Raw genomic sequence first — 21,234 nt, 5'->3', positions numbered from 1 at the left:
ACACAGTCTGCCTATGGGAGTGCTGGCTTATACTACAGGGTCTGCCTATAGGGGTGCTGGCTTATACTACAGGGTTTGCCTATGGGGTGCTGTCTTATTCTACAGGGTCTGCCTATGAAGGTGCTGCTTTATACTACAGGGTCTGTCTATGGGGTGCTGTCTTATACTACAGAGTCTGCCTATGGGGTGCTGCCTTATACTTCAGGTCTCCCTATGGGGATGCTGTCTTATACTACACAGTCTGCCTATGGGAGTGCTGGCTTATACTACAGGGTCTGCCTATGGGGGTACTGGCTTATACTACAGGGTTTGCCTATGGGGTGCTGCCTTATACTACAGAGTCTGCCTATGGGATGCTGTCTTATACTACAGAGTCTGCCTATGGGGTGCTGCCTTATACTACAAGGTCTGCCTATAGGGGTGCTGCCTTATGCTACAAGGTCTGCCTATGGGGTGCTGACTTATACTACAGGGTCTGCCTATGGAGGGCTGCTTTATACTACAGAGTCTGCTCATAGGGGTGCTGCTTTATATTACAGGGTCTGCCTGTTGGGTGCTGCCTTATACTGTAGGGTCTGCTTATAGGAATGCTGCCTTATACTACATGGTCTGCCTATGGGGTGCTGCCTTATACTTCAGGGTCTGCCTGTGGGGGTGCTGCTTTATATTACAGGGTCTGCCTGTGGGGTGCTGCTTTATACTACAGGGTCTGCCTGTGGGGTGCTGCCTTATACTACAGGGTCTGCCTATGGAGGTGCTGTCTTATACTACAGGGTCTGCCTATGGGGATGCTGCTTTATACTACAGGGTCTGCCTGTGGGGTGCTGCCTTATACTACAGGGTCTGCCTATGGAGGTGCTGTCTTATACTACAGGGTCTGCCTATGGGGTGCTGATTTATACTACAGGGTCTGCCTATAGGGGTGCTGCCTTATACTACAGGGTCTCCCTATGGAGTTGCTGTCTTATACTACATAGTCTGCCTATGGGAGTGCTGGCTTATACTACAGGGTCTGCCTATGGGGGTGCTGGCTTATACTACAGGGTTTGCCTATGGGGTGCTGCCTTATACTACAGAGTCTGCCTATGGGGTGCTGCCTTATACTACAGGATCTGTCTATGGGGTGCTGCCTTATACTACACGGTCTCCCTATGGGGATGCTGTCTTATACTACAAAGTCTGCTTATGGGAGTGCTGGCTTATACTACAGGGTCTGCCTATGGGGGTGCTGGCTTATACTGCAGGGTTTGCCTATGGGTTGCTGCCTTATAATACAGGGTCTCCCTATGGGGATGCTGTCTTATACTTCAGAGTCTGCCTATGGGAGTGCTGGCTTATTATACAGAGTCTGCCTATGGGTGCTGCCTTGTGCTGTAGTGTCTGCCTATGGGGTGCTGCCTTATACTAGAGGGTCTGCCTATGAGGTGCTGCCTTATAATACAGAGTCTGCCTATGGGGGGTGCATTATACAATATAGAGTAGGCCTATGGGGAGTGCATTATACTATATGGAGGCTATCTTGGGGGGCATCATACAGTGTGGAGATTACAGGGAGGGGGCCATCATACATTGTTGGAGCCATCAAACAGTTTGGGTGCTACTAAGGAGTCAGTATACTGTGTGGGTGGTACTATACAGTGAGGGGGCATTATTCTGTGCATAAGAGAGCATGATACTGTGTATAGGGGAGCTGTACAGGGGGAGACTCGGGACATTATTAAATGTAAAGTGGGCACTTATTGTTATAGGGGAACTCAGGTTACTGTGACTATCAAAGGGGTGGGCGCCTATACAGTTACAGCAGCATAGCTCCAGGTGGGCCCCCTGGGTGGCCTCCCCCGCTAGCTACGCTACTGCATAGAAGTAAAAAATCCACCCCAGAATATTGATCCCAATGGTCCATGTGATTGCTGTAGAGTACAGCACAGGGTCGGATTGGCCCACCAGAGAACCGGCGGATTCTCCGGTGGGCCCAGGCACTGATACCTACTGGCATATTGGCCAGTAGCTGCCTAGGGCCCCCACTGCTCCAGGGGCCCCCCAGCTTGTGGAGTGTTGCTAATAGTGGCACGCCCAGCTGGTATGGGGCCCCTGAGTCAAGGGGGACCCTCCTGGTGCCAGAGAGCAGCACATGGACAGGAGCCTGCCCCCGCTACTAAAGAGAAATTAATATTCATGCTTCTCCATGCCTCCATGGGCGTGGAGAGGCGTGAATACCATTTCACTTTATTGGCGGGCAGTGTTAGCCGCAGGCTGAGGCTAACACTGCCCGGTGCTTAAAGGGCGGCGATCCTTGATTGCGATCCCTGCAGCTTGGGACCAGAGCGGAGCTGCAGGAATCCACGCCGTCCTCCTTCCTGCCCGGCACTTCCTGTCTGAATCAGCACGGTTGGATGACGTCATCATTCAGCGCAGCTGTTTCAGAGAGAAAGTTACCACGATGTGCTGCGGTTGCTGGGAACGGGCAGAGAGGTGAGTGGGTGCTGTGTGTGTGTCTGTGTGTGTGTGCAGCTGTGTGTGTGTCTGTGTGTGCCTTTGTGTGTGCCTGCGTGTATGCGGCTGTGTGTCTGTGTGTGTGCCTGCTTGTGTGTGTCTGTGTGTGCGTCTCTGCCTGCCTGCGTGTGTGTCCCTGCCTCCGTGTGTGCAGCTGTGTGTATGGGGGGAGGCAATGATGATGATGGTGGTGGGGCAATGATGATGGTGCTGGCAGCGATGATGGTGATGGTGCTGGAGGCAATGATGATGGTGGTGGGGCAATGATGATGGTGGTGGGGGCAATGATGATGATGGTGGTGGGGGAAGCAATGATGATGATGGTGCTGGAGGCAATGATGAGGGTGCAGGAGGCAATGATGATGATGGTGGGGAAATGATGGTGGTGGGGGAAGCAATGATGATGATGGTGGTGGGGGAGGCAATGATGATGATTGTGGTGGGGAAGCAATGATGGTGGTGGGGGAGGCAATTATTATGGTGATGGTGGGGGAGGCAGTGATGATGATGGTGGTGGGGGAGGCAATGATGATGGTGGTGGGGAAGAAAGCAATGATGGTTGTGGTGTAAAGGACAAAGATGGTAGTGGTGGAAAGGACAATGGTGGTGGGGAGGATGCAATGATGAAGGTGGTAATGAGTACAATGGTGGAGGGGAGAACAATGATGATGGTGGAGGGGGCTGCATTATACCCTTTCAGGGGGGCTGCATTATACCCTTTCAGGGGGCTGCATTTTAATTCTGTGGGGGGTTGCATTATTCTCTGAGGGGGCTACATCATACTATATGAGGGGAGCTGCATTATGCCCTATGAGGACCTACAGTATATTCTAAGGGGTGCTGCCTTATGAGGGGTTGGCATTATACTCTGAGGGGCTACATTACAGCATATTCTGTGGAGGGGCTGCATTATGCCATATGAGGGAGCTACATTATATTCTATGGGGGGGCTGCATTATACCTTATGAGGGGGTTGCATTATATTTTGTGGGGTGCTGTATTATACCCTATGAGGGGGGGGGGCTGCATTAGATTCCATGAGGGAAGCTACATTATATTCTGTGGAGGGGCTGCATTATTTTATATATGGGGCTGCATTATTCTCTCAGGTGGCTACATCATACTATATGAGGGGAGCTGCATTATGCCCTATGAGGGGGTTACAGTATATTCTATGGGGGGCTGCCTTATGAGGGGTTGCATTATAATCGGAGGGGCTACATTACAGTATATTCTGTGGAGGGGCTGCATTATGCTATATGAGGGAGCTACATTATATTCTATGGGGGGGGCTGCATTATACCTTATGAGGGGTTGCATTATATTTTGTGGGGTGCTGTATTATACCCTATGAGGGGGGACTGCATTATATTCCATGAGGGAAGCTACATTATATTCTATGAGGGAGCTGCATTATATTCTATGTGGGGCTGCATTATATTCTGTGGGAGGCTACTTTATATTCTATGAGGGGGCTACGCCAACCCCTGCTACATAAATAAGATGTGTACTACCTTATATTATGCCCTGATATTAGCGTGTTTTACTACACAATTGAAGGTCTTGAATATATTTCTATGTACTGTAGCTATATAGTGGGCCCCAAGAATGATTTTCTCTGGTGGGCCCAAGGTGCTCCAGTCCGCCTTAAGGTCCTCAGACATGATGATTGCCCTCATAATAATGTATAGAAAATGGAATAAAAAAGCCATCAGATAATAAGTAACAGATAATAAAAAGGAGTATGTATTAGTATCTGATTTTAATTAGCAAAAATAATATAGATGAAAACATTTCTACAGTTCAGGTATGTGCTGTGCGCTCTAGGGCATTAGTAACCACCAAAACAAAATGACTCACATCATTCGTGACTCACCTGTGAAGCATTTGTCCTCACAATCAGCAGATGTGGCCCTTGCCAGGATGCTGTTAAGGTTTCTGTGTGAATGTAGCCCAAGGCTCTTTTGCAGCATTTTTATTAGTATTTTAAATCAGTATTTGTAAACTTTAATCTACAGTATAAAAGTTCTAGAACTATGAAAAGTTTCATGTTTCTCTCTTTATGTTTTGCCTTACAAATAATATACAAAATCACAAGTATATACACACGTCAAAATTGTTGGTACCCCTCGTTTAATGACAGAAAAACCCACAATGGTCACAGAAATAACTTGAATCTGACAAAAGTAATAATAAATAAAAAAATCTACGAAAATGAATAAATGAAAGTCAGACATTGCTTTTCAACCATGCTCCCACAGAATTAAAAAAAAAATAAAACTCCTGAAATAGGCCTGGACAGAAATGATGGTACCCTTAACTTAATATGTTGTTGCACAACCTTTTGAGGCATCACTGCAATAAAAGAAATCCTGTAACTGTCAATGAGACTTCTGCACCGCTCGACAGGTATTTTGGCTCACTCCTCAAGAGCAAACTGCTCCAGTTGTCTCATATTTGAAGGTTGCCTTTTACAGATGGCATGTTTCAGCTCTTTCCAAAGATGCTCAGTAGGATTTAGGTCAGGGCTCATAGAAGGCCACTTCAGAATAGTCTAATGTTTTCCTCTTAGCCATTCTTGGGTGTTTTTAGCTGTGTGTTTTGGGTCATTATTCTGTTGCAAGACCCATGACCTACGACTGCGACCAAGATTTCTGACATTGGGCAGCACATTTCTCTCTAAACTCTCTTGATAGTCTTAAGATTTCATTGTACCCTGCACAGATTCTAGACACACTGTGCCAGATGCAGCAAAGCAGCCCCAAAACATAACAGAGCCTCCTCCATGTTTCAAAGTAGGGATAGTGTTCTTCTCTCGATGTGCTTCATTTTTCTGTCTGTGAACATAGAGCTGATGTGCCTTGCCAAAAAGTTCCATTTTTATCTCATCTCTCCATAGGACATTCTTCCTGAAGCTTTGTGGCTTGTAAACATGTAGTTTGGCAAATTCCAGTCTGGCTTTTTTATGATTATTTTCAACAATGGCTCATACAACGACGGATGGTGCCTGGGATACCTTTGAGGTAAGAGGTATCGAGGAACCTGTGAGGCCGGCACCAACAGATAACGGAAAGGGATCCGTGTTATACTGACCTGGTCAGAGAGTGAGAGACTGTGTTTTCTCTATGTCTATGGGATACCGCTGATGATCAGAGGCATCCGGGAACCTGTGTGATGGATGCCAACAGGTAACGGACTGTAATCCGTGTTATGCTGAACGGGGTCAGTGATGGACTGTGGTTCCACTGTAAAGCCGAACGTGTACGGACAGTGTTCAGGCTGTTGCATACTACCAAGTTCCTGAGGTTGCGGTTTATGCTGATGTCGAAATAAACCAAACATACTGTTTTTTGTAAGAAAATCATGCCTGTGTGCGTTTATCCCGTTGCCAAGCGAGTGTCCCCCAAATCACGCAGTAAGCGATATATATATATATGTTCAGACTTAATATCCGGACCTTGCCCAGTTCATCAGAACCGCAGTCTCTTAGCACCAAAGAAGCCTATAGGGCTCCACTTTAACTGCGGGATGCAGGAAATCCATCTATTTAAAGCTAACTTAAACATCCGATTTTTCCATGTGCTCGAAAAACAGTCCGATTATTCTGATCAGAGTGTGGTCCAAGTGTCATCCGATTTTCTTGTATGTAGAGAGAAAAAAATTAAAAGTTTCTCCAACTTCTTCTTCCTGACAGTCTGTAAAAATCAGACCGTACTCGGGTGTCATCCAAGTGCATAACAATTTTTTTACTGACCCATAGGCTTGCATTGCCTATTTTATTCCGACCGCCAGATCAAAATTGGACATGTCTGCAGTCAAAGAAAAAATCAGACATGTGTACAGCCCCATAGCACTCGTACCTGTTATAATCTATCTGTGAAAACCATAGATAGCAGTCATACGTGAAAATCAGACGTGTGAACGAGCCCCATTAACCCCTTTCTGACATCGGGCATATATTTACGCCGATGTCTGACTCCCTCCCTTTGATGTGGGCTCTGGCAGTGAGCCCACATCTTTCCAGGGACATGTTAGCTGTTTTGAACAGCTGACATGTGCCCACCATAGCCGTGGGTAGAATCGCGATCCACCCGCCACTATTAACCAGTTGAACTCTGACAGCTGCATTTAACAAGTGATTCCAGCAATCATGCTGGATATCCGACCACCGGTGACCCGCGTCACGTGATCATGGGTCACCGGTGTGTTGGCAAAGCAACTGGAGGTGCCCTGGAGACCTCTATGGTTGTCAGATAATTCCGGTACCGGAAAAATCGGTACCGGAATTATCCGTGTCCGTGTGCCCGTGCATTTCTGTGGCACATCAGTGTGGCACACGTGCGGCACACGTGTGCCGCCCGTGTGCCCACTGGGTACCACACGCACCAAGCAGGAGACAGCGCTAAAGTTTAGCGCTGTCCCCTGCATCTGGTGCTGAAGCCGCCATTCATATCTTCCCTGCAGCAGCGTTTGCTGTAGAGAAGATATGAATATTCCTTTTTTTTTGTTTCTCGTGTTTAAAATAAATATCCATGTCCCCACCCCCCTCCCACCGCCTGTGCGCCCGCCCGCTGTTCTTAAAATACTCACCCGGCTCCCTCGCTGGCTGGTGCTGCTTCCTGTCCTGGCCGCACCTTCTACTGTATGAGCGGTCACGTGGGGCCGCTTCAAAATACACCTCAAAAAGCTATTTGTTTTTTTCTTATTCATCACGGTTTTTGCAGCCCTTTGACTTGATTGTCAAGATTCCAGATGGTTTCACAAGGGATCCCCAGCAAAGAAGTGATATCTCTATATTTTTTTTATCTTGGCAAGGTTTTCAAAACTTCATCGGAAAATCACCCGCTGTATTGTCAGCAATTTGAAATTCTCATCAAAACCAATAGTAAGAGTATCTAAAGTGTACTTGGAGCAGTTTTTCATGTGGATTTTGGGGAAGATTCTGCTTCGTGATTAGAAATGAGCAAACTTGTTTGGAAAATGTTCGCCAATGTCAAAGTCGGCATGAACGTTGCACAATCAGATTCATATTCAGATTCCCGAGCATTTTCTGCCAAATTCAGTAAATATTCGAGTTTCCACTAAGGCTGTGATCTTACTGGCTGTTCTGATAGGCATTAACGTTACCATTGCTAAGATCATTACTGTCAGTAAGAGCACTGTGGGGACATGCTGTCAGTCCGCAACCTTGACTGTGTCCCGCAGGTCAGCAGGTGTCGGCTGATGAGAGACTACTGCGGTAAATAATTACTGCCGGTCAGATAGCCATGGTTCCCACACTGTCAAATGACAGAGAGAGCCCGCAGCTGTGATCGGAGGTAAAAAGTTTACCTCTGGTCACTTGCATCAGCCGATGGGACTGCTACTCCCATCAGCCGACACCTGCTGCCACTAATAACAGAGAGACCAGTCACGGCTGATGGAAATGCTAATCAGCCGGTGCCTGCGTTCTAAATTTATAATAAAAAAAAAAAACACATGGGTTCCCCTGTATTCTTGATAAGCAGCCAGGCAAAACTGACAGCTGCAGTATGCAACCCTCAGCTGTCAGCGTTAGCAAGGCTGGTTATCAAGAAAAGAGGGGTCCCGACGGCATTTTTTAAAATTATTTAAATAAATAATAAACAGGTTGGGGTCCCTCCATTTTTGACAACCAGCCAAGCTAAAGCAGATATCTATTAGATGTGCAAATTCTGCCATTTTGCCAGGCTCTTCCCACTTGTCCTGTGGTGGTGGCAAGGTGGGATTTATATTTGTGGAATTGATGTCACCTTTATATTGTCTAGTGACATCAAGCCCAGGGGTTAGTAATGGAGAGGTGTCTATATGACACCTATCCGTTCCTAATCCTATAGTTATATTGTAAATAAACACATAGGCTACGTTCACACTAGCATTGCGCCGCCCTGCGTCGGCGACGCAACGCGTGACGCACGCAAAAACGCGCGCAAACGCACGCAAAAACGCGCGCGTTTTGCGACGCGTGCGTCGTTTTTTGACCAAAATCGGACGCACAGAAAATGCAACTTGTTGCATTTTCTTGCGTCCGACGCTAGCGTCGAAAACGACGCAAGTGTCGAAAAACGCCACCCAAAAAACGCACGCGTCCCCTATGTTAAACATAGGGGCGCGTCGCCGCTGCGTCGCCGGCGCAACAGCGACGCACATTGGCGGAACGCCAATGTGAACGTAGCCATAGCAAGAATAAAGTCCTTTATGTGAAATAAAAAAAACACACTTTTACTTTTCTATTTCAAAATAACAAACACAGTTATACTTACCTAACGTTCATTCCACTGAAGCCATGCTCTCCTGTAAAAAACATAAAATAATAAACAACAAAAATACTTAACCATCAATTCCACTGAAGCCAACGTCTCTTGTAAAAAAAAAACAAAAATAAAAAACAACCTTACCCTCACCTGCCCATCGTTCTGTCCCACGTCATAATCCATGTTTGTGACCATCCAGGCTGAGAACCACTGGGGAATGAGTTGCTGTGAGTGCAGCCTCAGTGACTAGTGGTGACATCATCGAGGTTACCGCCAGTCACTAAGGCTGGTCATTCCGAGCCGGGCCCCTGAACGTCAGGGACCTCGATAAGATCACCACTAGCACAGTGAGAAAAAGTCTCGTGGTGAGTTCGCCACAGCCCGCAGCTGTCAGTTTTTGTCTGGATGGTTATCAAAAATACAGGGGAACCTATGGCAGCCACACGACAGCTTGGCAAATACTGTATGTTCTGGCCCCCCAATGGGGTCAGGGTTCAGGCTCAGGTACTGTTCTGGTACCCGAACCAAACCTTTTTTTTTTAACTGTTTGCCGAACCCGAACATCCATTGGTTCACTCATCTCTATTCATAATCAACGTATAAAAGACTATGTGAAAATACCCAGAGAGGGCAGTTTTTGATGCAGTTTTTTTTACAAGCCAGTCAGGAGTGAGTCATAAAGGAAGGTAAAGTAAAAGGCTTTCTTCACACAAGTGTTGTTTCTGCATTTAAAATGCAAGCAAAAAATTGCAGAGCTGTGATTAGAGTTGAGCGACCTTGACCTTTTTAGAGTCGAGCCGGGTTTCGCGAAACCCGACTATCTCAAAAGTCGGGTCGAGTGAAATCGGCCGATTATGACGTAAAGTCGGGATCGACCGAAACACGAAACCCAATGCAAGTCAATGGGGCAGCATAGTCGGCAGTGAGTGGGGGCCAGGAAAACACCTAGAGTGCCCATTTTAATGTCAAAACCATCCATTCTTCTTAATGAAGCTTGTCAAGCGTAATTTACCTTATAATAATTGGAAGGCATTTGAAATTGGGGGTCATTTGGCTAAAGTTGTGGTGGGTAGGGCTGGTTCAAGTAATTAGTGGGCCCAGGAAATCTGGACCACGTCACGGCAGTGGAGCAGGGAGAGGTAAGTATTTCAACTTTGCAAGTGCTGTGAACCTGAGCAAGCAGGGGGGGCCCACTCGTTGGCATTGGCACTGGCACAGGGCCCCTCAAAGTACAGCGGTGTGTTTGCACGGCGGGGGCGCCTCCCACCGGCAGCAACACTTTTGCGTACCATGAGAGGCCCTGTGCCAGTGACGTCGCCAACTAGTATTCCTCCCCCCACCTGATGAAGGAACCTGCACTTTCATCTGCACCTTCCTGTTTGTCCCTGTGTAAGGTGGTATGGTATGCGGGAAGGGGGACCTGACTTTCAGCAGGGTCACAATCTTGCAGTGTAGCGTGCACGGGAAATGTTGCGTTATGGGTCAATGTACCAGCAGACTCATCTATCACTGGCTGGGCAATGGGCAGGATGAGGAGGAAACACAGATATAGGCCCAAAGAATAAAGTGGGCTAAATGCAGTTCAAAATTGGTAACACAGGACTAATCAGGGGGCATTGCAGTGGAGGACAACTGGAATGAGAAGCTGACACAGAGAGTAGGCCCAAATCAGTAAGTAGTCGAAATGCAGTTCAAAATTGGCAACAGTAGTAAACAGGCGGCACAGCTTTGTTCAGTGGAGGAGAACAGCAAAGAGTGGCAGACACCGATAGTAGGCCCCAACCCAACTAGTAGGCCAAATGCAGTCTAACATTAACAACTACTTAACGAGCGCCTGAAAACGGAATTTCAGGACAGGAAACCAGGAGAACAGCAAGGAGCGGCAGACACCGATAGTAGGCCCCAAACCAACTAGTACGCCAAATGCAGTTGTTCCGTTTAACCACAATTTAATGAGAGCCTGAAGATAGAAGTTCAGGAAAGGCAACCTGGAGAACACCTTGGAGTGGAACACACCATCTCTCTACACCCCATACCCAATTTGTAGGTCTAATGCAGCGTAGTTTCCAACAACTACTAAACGAGAGCATGATGATCGAAGCATTGGCGAGGAAACCTGGGGAACACCTTGGAGTGGAACACACCATCTCTCTACAGTGGAACACACCATCTCTCTACACCCCATACCCAATTTGTAGGCCTAATGCAGCGTAGTTTCCAACAACTACTAAACGAGAGCCGGAAGATCGAAGCAATGGAGAGGAAACCTGGGGAACACCTTGGAGTGTAACACACCATCTCTCTACACCCCATACCCAATTTGTAGGCCTAATGCAGCGTAGTTTCCAACAACTACTAAACGAGAGCCGGAAGATCGAAGCAATGGAGAGGAAACCTGGGGAACACCTTGGAGTGTAACACACCATCTCTCTACACCCCATACCCAATTTGTAGGCCTAATGCAGCGTAGTTTCCAACAACTACTAAACGAGAGCCGGAAGATCGAAGCAATGGAGAGGAAACCTGGGGAACACCTTGGAGTGTAACACACCATCTCTCTACACCCCATACCCAATTTGTAGGCCTAATGCAGCGTAGTTTCCAACAACTACTAAACGAGAGCCGGAAGATCGAAGCAATGGAGAGGAAACCTGGGGAACACCTTGGAGTGTAACACACCATCTCTCTACACCCCATACCCAATTTGTAGGCCTAATGCAGCGTAGTTTCCAACAACTACTAAACGAGAGCATGATGATCGAAGCATTGGCGAGGAAACCTGGGGAACACCTTGGAGTGGAACACACCATCTCTCTACAGTGGAACACACCATCTCTCTACACCCCATACCCAATTTGTAGGCCTAATGCAGCGTAGTTTCCAACAACTACTAAACGAGAGCCGGAAGATCGAAGCTCAGGAAAGGCAACCTGGAGAACACCTTGGAGTGGAACACACCATCTCTCTACACCCCATACCCAATTTGTAGGCCCAATGCAGCGTAGTTTCCAACAACTACTAAACGAGATCCGGAAGATCGAAGCAATGGAGAGGAAACCTGGGGAACACCTTGGAGTGTAACACACCATCTCTCTACACCCCATACCCAATTTGTAGGCCTAATGCAGCGTAGTTTCCAACAACTACTAAACGAGAGCCGGAAGATCGAAGCTCAGGAAAGGCAACCTGGGGAACACCTTGGAGTGTAACAAACCCTCTCTCTACACCACGGAAGGGCTGATTCTTAGGAAGGAAGGCTGTCGGAAAGAAGCAGGGCGCGTCCGAGGGTGATTATATTCTTATTAGGTATATACTCACCCTCGGACGCGCCCTGCTTCTTTATTTGTAATGAATGTTTATTTGCAATGTGGTTTTGACTTACTCTATTTTTTTGGTAAATAATGATTTTATTATTTTCATTGTTTTGCATCTTCTTGGCAATAATATAAAGAAGACGCGACAGGACAACACTCGGTGGATGCCATATCTGTGTTTAAAATTGAAAAAACCTTTCAGTTAACTACTTGCAGGAGAAAGTTATTGTAGCTGGTGGCCATTTTTAGTACTGTACCAGAGTTTTGTTGTATGTGTTTGTTTTTAATGTTAAAATGTGTGCATTTGATATCTCTCCAGTATTTTCTTTTTTATAAGCAAAATACTTATTTTTATATTTTCTGATGTTGGTTCCAGGGGTACACGGGCAGCAGTGGTGTGGTCAGTGGAGGCCTAGTGGAAGGAGTGACCGCAGACAGGCATCGAAGGCCTAAAATAATAACACATGGCTGTAGGCAATTTCAAATTGGTTCCAGGGGTACACGGGCAGCAGTGGTGTGGTCAGTGGAGGCCTAGTGGAAGGAGTGACCGCAGACAGGCATCGAAGGCCTAAAATAATAACACATGGCTGTAGGCAATTTTATATTGGTTCCAGGGGTACACGGGCAGCAGTGGTGTGGTCAGTGGAGGCCTAGTGGAAGGAGTCACCGCAGACAGGCATCGAAGGCCTAAAATAATAACACATGGCTGTAGGCAATTTTAAATTGGTTCCAGGGGTACACGGGCAGCAGTGGTGTGGTCAGTGGAGGCCTAGTGGAAGGAGTGACCGCAGACAGGCATCGAAGGCCTAAAATAATAACACATGGCTGTAGGCAATTTTAAATTGGTTCCAGGGGTACACGGGCAGCAGTGGTGTGGTCAGTGGAGGCCTAGTGGAAGGAGTCACCGCAGACAGGCATCGAAGGCCTAAAATAATAACACATGGCTGTAGGCAATTTTAAATTGGTTCCAGGGGTACACGGGCAGCAGTGGTGTGGTCAGTGGAGGCCTAGTGGAAGGAGTCACCGCAGACAGGCATCGAAGGCCTAAAATAATAACACATGGCTGTAGGCAATTTTAAATTGGTTCCAGGGGTACACGGGCAGCAGTGGTGTGGTCAGTGGAGGCCTAGTGGAAGGAGTGACCGCAGACAGGCATCGAAGGCCTAAAATAATAACACATGGCTGTAGGCAATTTTAAATTGGTTCCAGGGGTACACGGGCAGCAGTGGTGTGGTCAGTGGAGGCCTAGTGGAAGGAGTGACCACAGACAGGCATCGAAGGCCTAACATAACAAAAATGTCAATACAATGGTATTGTCAGTGGCAGGCATTGAAGGATGTCAGCGCATAGACTAAACATTGGTGGAGCTGTGAGATAATTTTGCAAGTGGTAGAGCACTGTTTGAGCTGGGGGGGGGGAACTGTATTGTGGCCGGCGGTACAGGCCCAGGGCCCCTCATATTACAACGGTGTGTCTGACGTTGGGTGCGCACCACCACCGCCAGAGACACTTTATTGTACTAGGAGGGACCCAGTGGCAGTGCCGTCGACCAAAAGCGGGCTCACCCACCTCTTCAGAGAAACTGCACTCTCACGGGTGCTGTCGCCAAGTGTCGATACCACGGCCCCGTGTGGGGAGTTTGGCCATTTAGTGAGGTGTAAACATGTCGTATGCTGGACAATCAGGTGCAGAAAATTACGAGATTGGAAAAGGCATTCAGAATAGTCCACAGGCAAGACCTTTTCATAGGAAAGCTAGGTGTCAGCCGGGCAAGGTGGGGCAAAAGATTTCGAAATCCAGTTGTGGTTCATTTTAATGAAGGTTAGATCATCTACATTTTGGGTAGCCAGACGAGTCCTTTTTTCTGTTAGTATTGAACCTGCAGCACTGAATACTCTTTCTGATAGGACACTAGCTGCCGGGCAAGCAAGCTCCTGCAATGCATATTCTGCCAATTCTGGCCAGGTGTCTAATTTTGATGCCCAGTAATCAAATGGGAATGACGGTTGAGGGAGAACATCGATAAGGGATGAAAAATAGTTTGTAACCATACTGGACAAATGTTGTCTCCTGTCACTTTGAATTGATGCTGCAGTACCTGTCCTGTCTGCGGTCATAGCAAAATCACTCCACAACCTGGTCAGAAAACCCCTCTGGCCAACGCCACTTCTGATTTCTGCCCCTCTAACTCCTCTGGTCTGCTGGCCCCTGCAGCTCGTGTGAGAACGATCACGGGCACTGTGTGCAGGGAATGCCAGAAGCAAACGGTCAACAAGAGTTGATTGTTTGGTTGCTAATATTAGTTCCAAGTTCTCATGTGGCATTATATTTTGCAATTTGCCTTTATAGCGAGGATCAAGGAGGCAGGCCAACCAGTAATCGTCATCATTCATCATTTTAGTTATGCGTATGTCCCTTTTGAGGATACGTAAGGCATAATCCGCCATGTGGGCCAAAGTTCCAGTTCTCAAATCTGCGGTTGTGCTTGGTTGAGGGGCAGTTTCAGGCAAATCCACGTCACTTGTGTCCCTCAAAAAACCAGAACCCGGCCTTGCCGCGCCACCAATTTCCAGTGGCCCCGGAAAAGCTTCCTCATTAAAAATATAATCATCCCCATCATCCTCCTCGTCCTCCTCCTCCTCTTCGCCTGCTACCTCGTCCTGTACACTGCCCTGGCCAGACAATGGCTGACTGTCATCAAGGCTTTCCTCTTCCTCAGCTGCAGACGCCTGATCCTTTATGTGCATCAAACTTTGCATCAGCAGACGCATTAGGGGGATGCTCATGCTTATTATGGCGTTGTCTGCACTAACCAGCCGTGTGCATTCCTCAAAACACTGAAGGACTTGGCACATGTCTTGAATCTTCGACCACTGCACACCTGACAACTCCATGTCTGCCATCCTACTGCCTGCCCGTGTATGTGTATCCTCCCACAAAAACATAACAGCCCGCCTCTGTTCACACAGTCTCTGAAGCATGTGCAGTGTTGAGTTCCACCTTGTTGCAACGTCTATGATTAGGCGATGCTGGGGAAGGTTCAAAGAACGCTGATAGGTCTGCATACGGCTGGAGTGTACGGGCGAACGGCGGATATGTGAGCAAAGTCCACGCACTTTGAGGAGCAGGTCGGATAACCCCGGATAACTTTTCAGGAAGCACTGCACCACCAGGTTTAAGGTGTGAGCCAGGCAAGGAATGTGTTTCAGTTGGGAAAGGGAGATGGCAGCCATGAAATTCCTTCCGTTATCACTCACTACCTTGCCTGCCTCAAGATCTACAGTGCCCAGCCACGACTGCGTTTCTTTCTGCAAGAACTCGGACAGAACTTCCGCGGTGTGTCTGTTGTCGCCCAAACACTTCATAGCCAATACAGCCTGCTGACGTTTGCCAGTAGCTGCCCCATAATGGGAGACCTGGTGTGCAACAGTGGCAGCTGCGGATGGAGTGGTTGTGCGACTGCGGTCTGTGGACGAGCTCTCGCTTCTGCAGGAGGACGAAGAGGAGGAGGAGGGGGTGCGAACGGCTACAGCCAATTGTTTCCTAGACCGTGGGCTAGGCAGAACTGTCCCAAACTTGCTGTCCCCTGTGGACCCTGCATCCACCACATTTACCCAGTGTGCCGTGATGGACACGTAACGTCCCTGGCCATGCCTACTGGTCCATGCATCTGTTGTCAGGTGCACCTTTGTGCTCACAGATTGCCTGAGTGCATGGACGATGCGCTCTTTAACATGCTGGTGGAGGGCTGGGATGGCTTTTCTGGAAAAAAAGTGTCGACTGGGTAGCTCGTAGCGTGGTACAGCGTAGTCCATGAGGGCTTTGAAAGCTTCGCTTTCAACTAACCGGTAGGGCATCATCTCTAACGAGATTAGTCTAGCTATGTGTGCGTTCAAACCCTGTGTACGCGGATGCGAGGCTAAGTACTTCCTTTTTCTAACCATAGTCTCATGTAGGGTGAGCTGGACTGGAGAGCTGGAGATCGTGGAACTAGCGGGGGTGCCGGTGGACATGGCAGACTGAGAGACGGTGGGAGATGGTTTTGTTGCCACTGGTGCCCTAGATGCAGTGTTTCCTACTACGAAACTGGTGATTCCCTGACCCTGACTGCTTTGGCCTGGCAAAGAAACCTGCACAGATACTGCAGGTGGTGCGGAAAATGGTGGCCCTACACTGCCGGAAGGGATGTTGCGTTGCTGACTAGCTTCATTGGCCGAGGGTGCTACAACCTTAAGGGACGTTTGGTAGTTAGTCCAGGCTTGCAAATGCATGGTGGTTAAATGTCTATGCATGCAACTTGTATTGAGACTTTTCAGATTCTGTCCTCTGCTTAAGGTAGTTGAACATTTTTGACAGATGACTTTGCGCTGATCAATTGGATGTTGTTTAAAAAAATGCCAGACTGCACTCTTTCTAGCATCGGATACCTTTTCAGGCATTGCAGACTGAGCTTTAACCGGATGGCCACGCTGTCCTCCAACAGGTTTTGGCTTTGCCACGCGTTTTGGGCAAGACACGGGCCCGGCAGATGGAACCTGTTGCGATGTTGATGCCTGCTGCGGCCCCTCCTCCTCCGCTTCAGAACTGCTGCCGCCTGCACCCTGTTCCCCCAATGGCTGCCAATCGGGGTCAAGAACTGGGTCATCTATTACCTCTTCTTGTAGCTCGTGTGCAACTTCGTCTGTGTCACCGTGTCGGTCGGTGGTATAGCGTTCGTGATGGGGCAACATAGTCTCATCAGGGTCTGATTCTTGATCAGCACCCTGCGAGGGCAATGTTGTGGTCTGAGTCAAAGGACCAGCATAGTAGTCTGGCTGTGGCTGTGCATCAGTGCACTCCATGTCAGATTCAACTTGTAATGGGCATGGACTGTTAACTGCTTCACTTTCTAAGCCAGGGACGGTATGTGTAAAGAGCTCCATGGAGTAACCCGTTGTGTCGCCTGCTGCATTCTTCTCTGTTGTTGTTTTTGCTGAAGAGGACAAGTTAGCGACTTGTCCCTGACCGTGAACATCCACTAACGACGCGCTGCTTTGACATTTACCAGTTTCACGAGAGGAGGCAAAAGAGCTAGAGGCTGAGTCAGCAAGATAAGCCAAAACTTGCTCTTGCTGCTCCGGCTTTAAAAGCGGTTTTCCTACTCCCAGAAAAGGGAGCATTCGAGGCCTTGTGTAGCCAGACGACGAACCTGGCTCCACAGCTCCAGACTTAGGTGCAATATTTTTTTTCCCACGACCAGCTGATGCTCCACCACTACCACTACCCTCATTACCAGCTGACAATGAACGCCCCCGGCCACGACCTCTTCCACCATACTTCCTCATTGTTTTAAAAACGTAAACAAACTAACGGTATTTGTTGCTGTCACACAAATTACACGGTGAGCTATAACTTCAGTATGATTTAGCTACCCCTTTACAGGTGAGTGAGACCACAACGAAAATCAGGCACAATGTTACACACTCTGTTGTTGGTGGCAACAAATGAGAGAGATGCCACACACGCAGGACTGTCACTGAAGCACAAATGTAAATATTAATCTCCCACTGATTTGATTTTTTTTTTTTTTTAAGGGAGACTTTAGGGAAAAAAAATAATAGAATAAAATGATTTTTTCAGGAAGAATTTAGAAACCAAATAAAATAAAATGATTTTTTCAGGGAGAATTTAGAAAACAAATAAAACAAAAAAAGGCTTTCTATGGCCCACTGAGTGAGAGATGACGCACACAGGAGTCAGGAGTGGCACACAAGCCCAGAGGCCAATATTTATCTCCCACTGATTGATGTAGTGATTTTTTCAGGTAGATTTTGGAACCCAAATCAAGCTAAAAAAAATAATAGGCTTTCTATGGCCCACAATTGGAGAGAGAGAGAGAGATGGCACACCCAGGAGTCAAGACTGGCACACAAGCAGAAAGGGCAATATTAATCTCCCACTGATTTGTTTTTTTTTTGTTTTTTTTTTCAGGGAGACTTTAGGAAAAAAAAATAGAATAAAATGATTTTTTGAGGAAGAATTTAGAAACCAAATAAAATAAAATGATTTTTTCAGGGAGAATTTAGAAAACAAATAAAACAAAAAAAGGCTTTCTATGGCCCACTGAGTGAGAGATGACGCACACAGGAGTCAGGAGTGGCACACAAGCCCAGAGGCCAATATTTATCTCCCACTGATTGATGTAGTGATTTTTTCAGGTAGATTTTGGAACCCAAATCAAGCTAAAAAAAATAATAGGCTTTCTATGGCCCACAATTGGAGAGAGAGAGAGAGATGGCACACCCAGGAGTCAAGACTGGCACACAAGCAGAAAGGGCAATATTAATCTCCAACTGATTTGTTTTTTTTTGTTTTTTTTTCAGTGAGACTTTAGGAAAAAAAAAATAGAATAAAATGATTTTTTCAGGAAGAATTTAGAAACCAAATAAAATAAAATGATTTTTTCAGGGAGAATTTAGAAAACAAATAAAACAAAAAAAGGCTTTCTATGGCCCACTGAGTGAGAGATGACGCACACAGGAGTCAGGAGTGGCACACAAGCCCAGAGGCCAATATTTATCTCCCACTTTTTTTTTTTTGTTCCAGGGAAAATTTATAAACCCAATAAAAAAAATAATAAATAGGCTTTCTATGGCCCACTATCTGAGAGACAGAGAGAGATGGCACGCTTAGGACTGGCACACAAGCCCAAAGGCCAATATTAATCTCCCTTTTTTTTTAAGGGAGAATTTATAAAACCAAAAAAAAATAGATAAATAGGCTTTCTATGGCCCACTATTTGTGAGAGAGATGGCACGCTCAGGACTGGCACACAAGCCCAGAGGCCAATATTAATCTCCCACTTTTTTTTTTTTTTTCCAGGGAAAATTTATAAACCCATTAAAAAAAAAAAAAAATAGGCTTTCTATGGCCCACTATCTGAGAGAGAGAGATGGCACGCTTAGGACTGGCACACAAGCCCAAAGGCCAATATTAATCTCCCTTTTTTTTTAAGGGAGAATTTATAAAACCAAAAAAAAAAAAATAAATAGGCTTTCTATGGCCCACTATTTGTGAGAGAGATGGCACGCTCAGGACTGGCACACAAGCCCAGAGGCCAATATTAATCTCCCACTTTTTTTTTTTTTTCCAGGGAATATTTATAAACCCATTAAAAAAAAATAAAAATAAATAGGCTTTCTATGGCCCACTATCTGAGAGAGAGAGATGGCACGCTTAGGACTGGCACACAAGCCCAAAGGCCAATATTAATCTCCCACTGATTGATTTATTGATTTTTTCAGGTAGAATTTAGAACCCAAATAAAGCAAAAAAAAAAAAAAATGGGCTTTCTATGGGCCACTGAGTGAGTGATGATGCACACAGGAGTCAGGAGTGGCACACAAGCCCTGAGGCCAATATTTTTCTCCCACTGATTGATGTAGTGATTTTTTCAGGTAGATTTTAGAACCAAAATCAAGCAAAAAAATAAATAGGCTTTCTATGGCCCACTGAGTGAGTGATGATGCACACAGGAGTCAAGAGTGGCACACAAGCCCTGAGGCCAATATTTTTCTCCCACTGATTGATGTAGTGATTTTTTCAGGTAGATTTTATAACCCAAATCAAGCAAAAAAATAAATAGGTTTTCTATGGCCCACTGAGTGAGAGATGACACAGACAGGGATGGCACTCTAGCAGAAATGTCAATCTTAATCTCCCACAAAAAAAAAACAGGGAGTGTCCTTCAATTACTATCTCCCTGCAGTAATCTCAGCCAGGTATGGCAGGCAGCAATAAGGAGTGGACTGATGCACAAATTAAATAAAAAGTGTGTACAAACAAAAAAGATAGCTGTGCAGAAAGGAAGGAACAAGAGGATTTGTGCTTTGAAAAAAGCAGTTGGTTTGCACAGCGGCGTACACACAGCAATGCAGCTATCAGGGAGCCTTCTAGGGCAGCCCAATGAGCTACAGCGCTGAGGGGGAAAAAAAAAAAAAAGTAGCTTCCACTGTCCCTGCACACCGAAGGTGGTGTTGGGCAGTGGAAATCGCTACAGCACAAGCGGTTTGGTGGTTAATGGACCCTGCCTAACGCTATCCCTGCTTCTGACGAAGCGGCAGCAACCTCTCCCTAAGCTCAGATCAGCAGCAGTAACATGGCGGTCGGCGGGAACGCCCCTTTATAGCCCCTGTGACGCCGCAGACAGCAAGCCAATCACTGCAATGCCCTTCTCTAAGATGGTGGGGACCAGGACCTATGTCATCACGCTGCCCACACTCTGCGTTTACCTTCATTGGCTGAGAAATGGCGCTTTTCGCGTCATTGAAATGCAACTTTGGCGCGAAAGTCGCGTACCGCATGGCCGACAACGCACAGGGGTCGGATCGGGTTTCATGAAACCCGACTTTGCCAAAAGTCGGCGACTTTTGAAAATGAACGACCCGTTTCGCTCAACCCTAGCTGTGATTATTTTGGATATATTTTGAGTTGCATTTTTATGTTTGTGAAAATGCCAATAGTTTGGGCTGGGCAAGTAATGCATAAAAAAAGCTCTCAGTTTTACCCCAAGATGCCGCTTTATTACAGCTATTTTTACAGGTAAAACATATATGGCAAAATGCGTTTACCTTTAAAATCTAGTGCAAAAAAAAAAAATGCACCCATTGACCACCTTTACATGACAACATTTTGGACAGTATTTTGCATCATTATTTATAACAGGAACACATGGGCCACTTGCACAGTGAACAAGTCTGTATGATCATGTTCACACACCACCAAGAAACCTGAAGACAAAAAAGAGAATAGTAAAACCAAAAACACTCAGTTTGAAAAAATGTTGCACTAATCCGCAAGTGCTAGTAAAAGATGTAAAAAACAGGGTATTTGGTTGATACGTTTTTTGCAGAAAATGTATACTAAGCTGCTCTACCAATCTTCACGGTATACCCTTATCAGAGCAGTCCTAACTAATGTATGCAATCCCTATCTGATGTATTTAAAAACCTGATCATCTGTATATAACCTGTGTGAACAGGGTTCAGAGAGGAAAAATCCATGTGTGCATACAGGGTAGAACAGCTTTTGTGCAGATAGCCCAAGAGGAGTGGTGGAACTCCCCAGTCTTGTAGACACAAGAGAACAATTATGGAAACAGGAACACATGGGCTACT

At 46.5% G+C, this 21,234-nt stretch overlaps 1 protein-coding gene across 2 annotated transcripts in view; it reads left to right on the top strand.

Annotated features, from left to right (window-relative positions):
• LMNTD2 (lamin tail domain containing 2) overlaps nt 1-21,234 on the top strand; it is a 109,450-nt gene that overhangs the window by 55,240 nt on the left and 32,976 nt on the right. The window contains exon 1 of one of the 2 annotated variants that reach the window (XM_069738725.1): nt 5,406-5,516. The exons of the other annotated variant lie outside the window; for it this stretch is intronic. Coding sequence (XP_069594826.1) covers nt 5,475-5,516 — 42 coding nt within the window. The 5' untranslated portion in view covers nt 5,406-5,474. Of the gene's footprint in view, nt 1-5,405; nt 5,517-21,234 lie in introns of those variants that run through there. 2 annotated transcript variants of the gene reach the window in all.

The sequence above is a fragment of the Ranitomeya imitator genome, chromosome 9, assembly GCF_032444005.1.
Source record: "Ranitomeya imitator isolate aRanImi1 chromosome 9, aRanImi1.pri, whole genome shotgun sequence".
NCBI lineage: Eukaryota > Metazoa > Chordata > Amphibia > Anura > Dendrobatidae > Ranitomeya > Ranitomeya imitator.
This window is presented reverse-complemented; position numbering and strand designations above follow the sequence as displayed.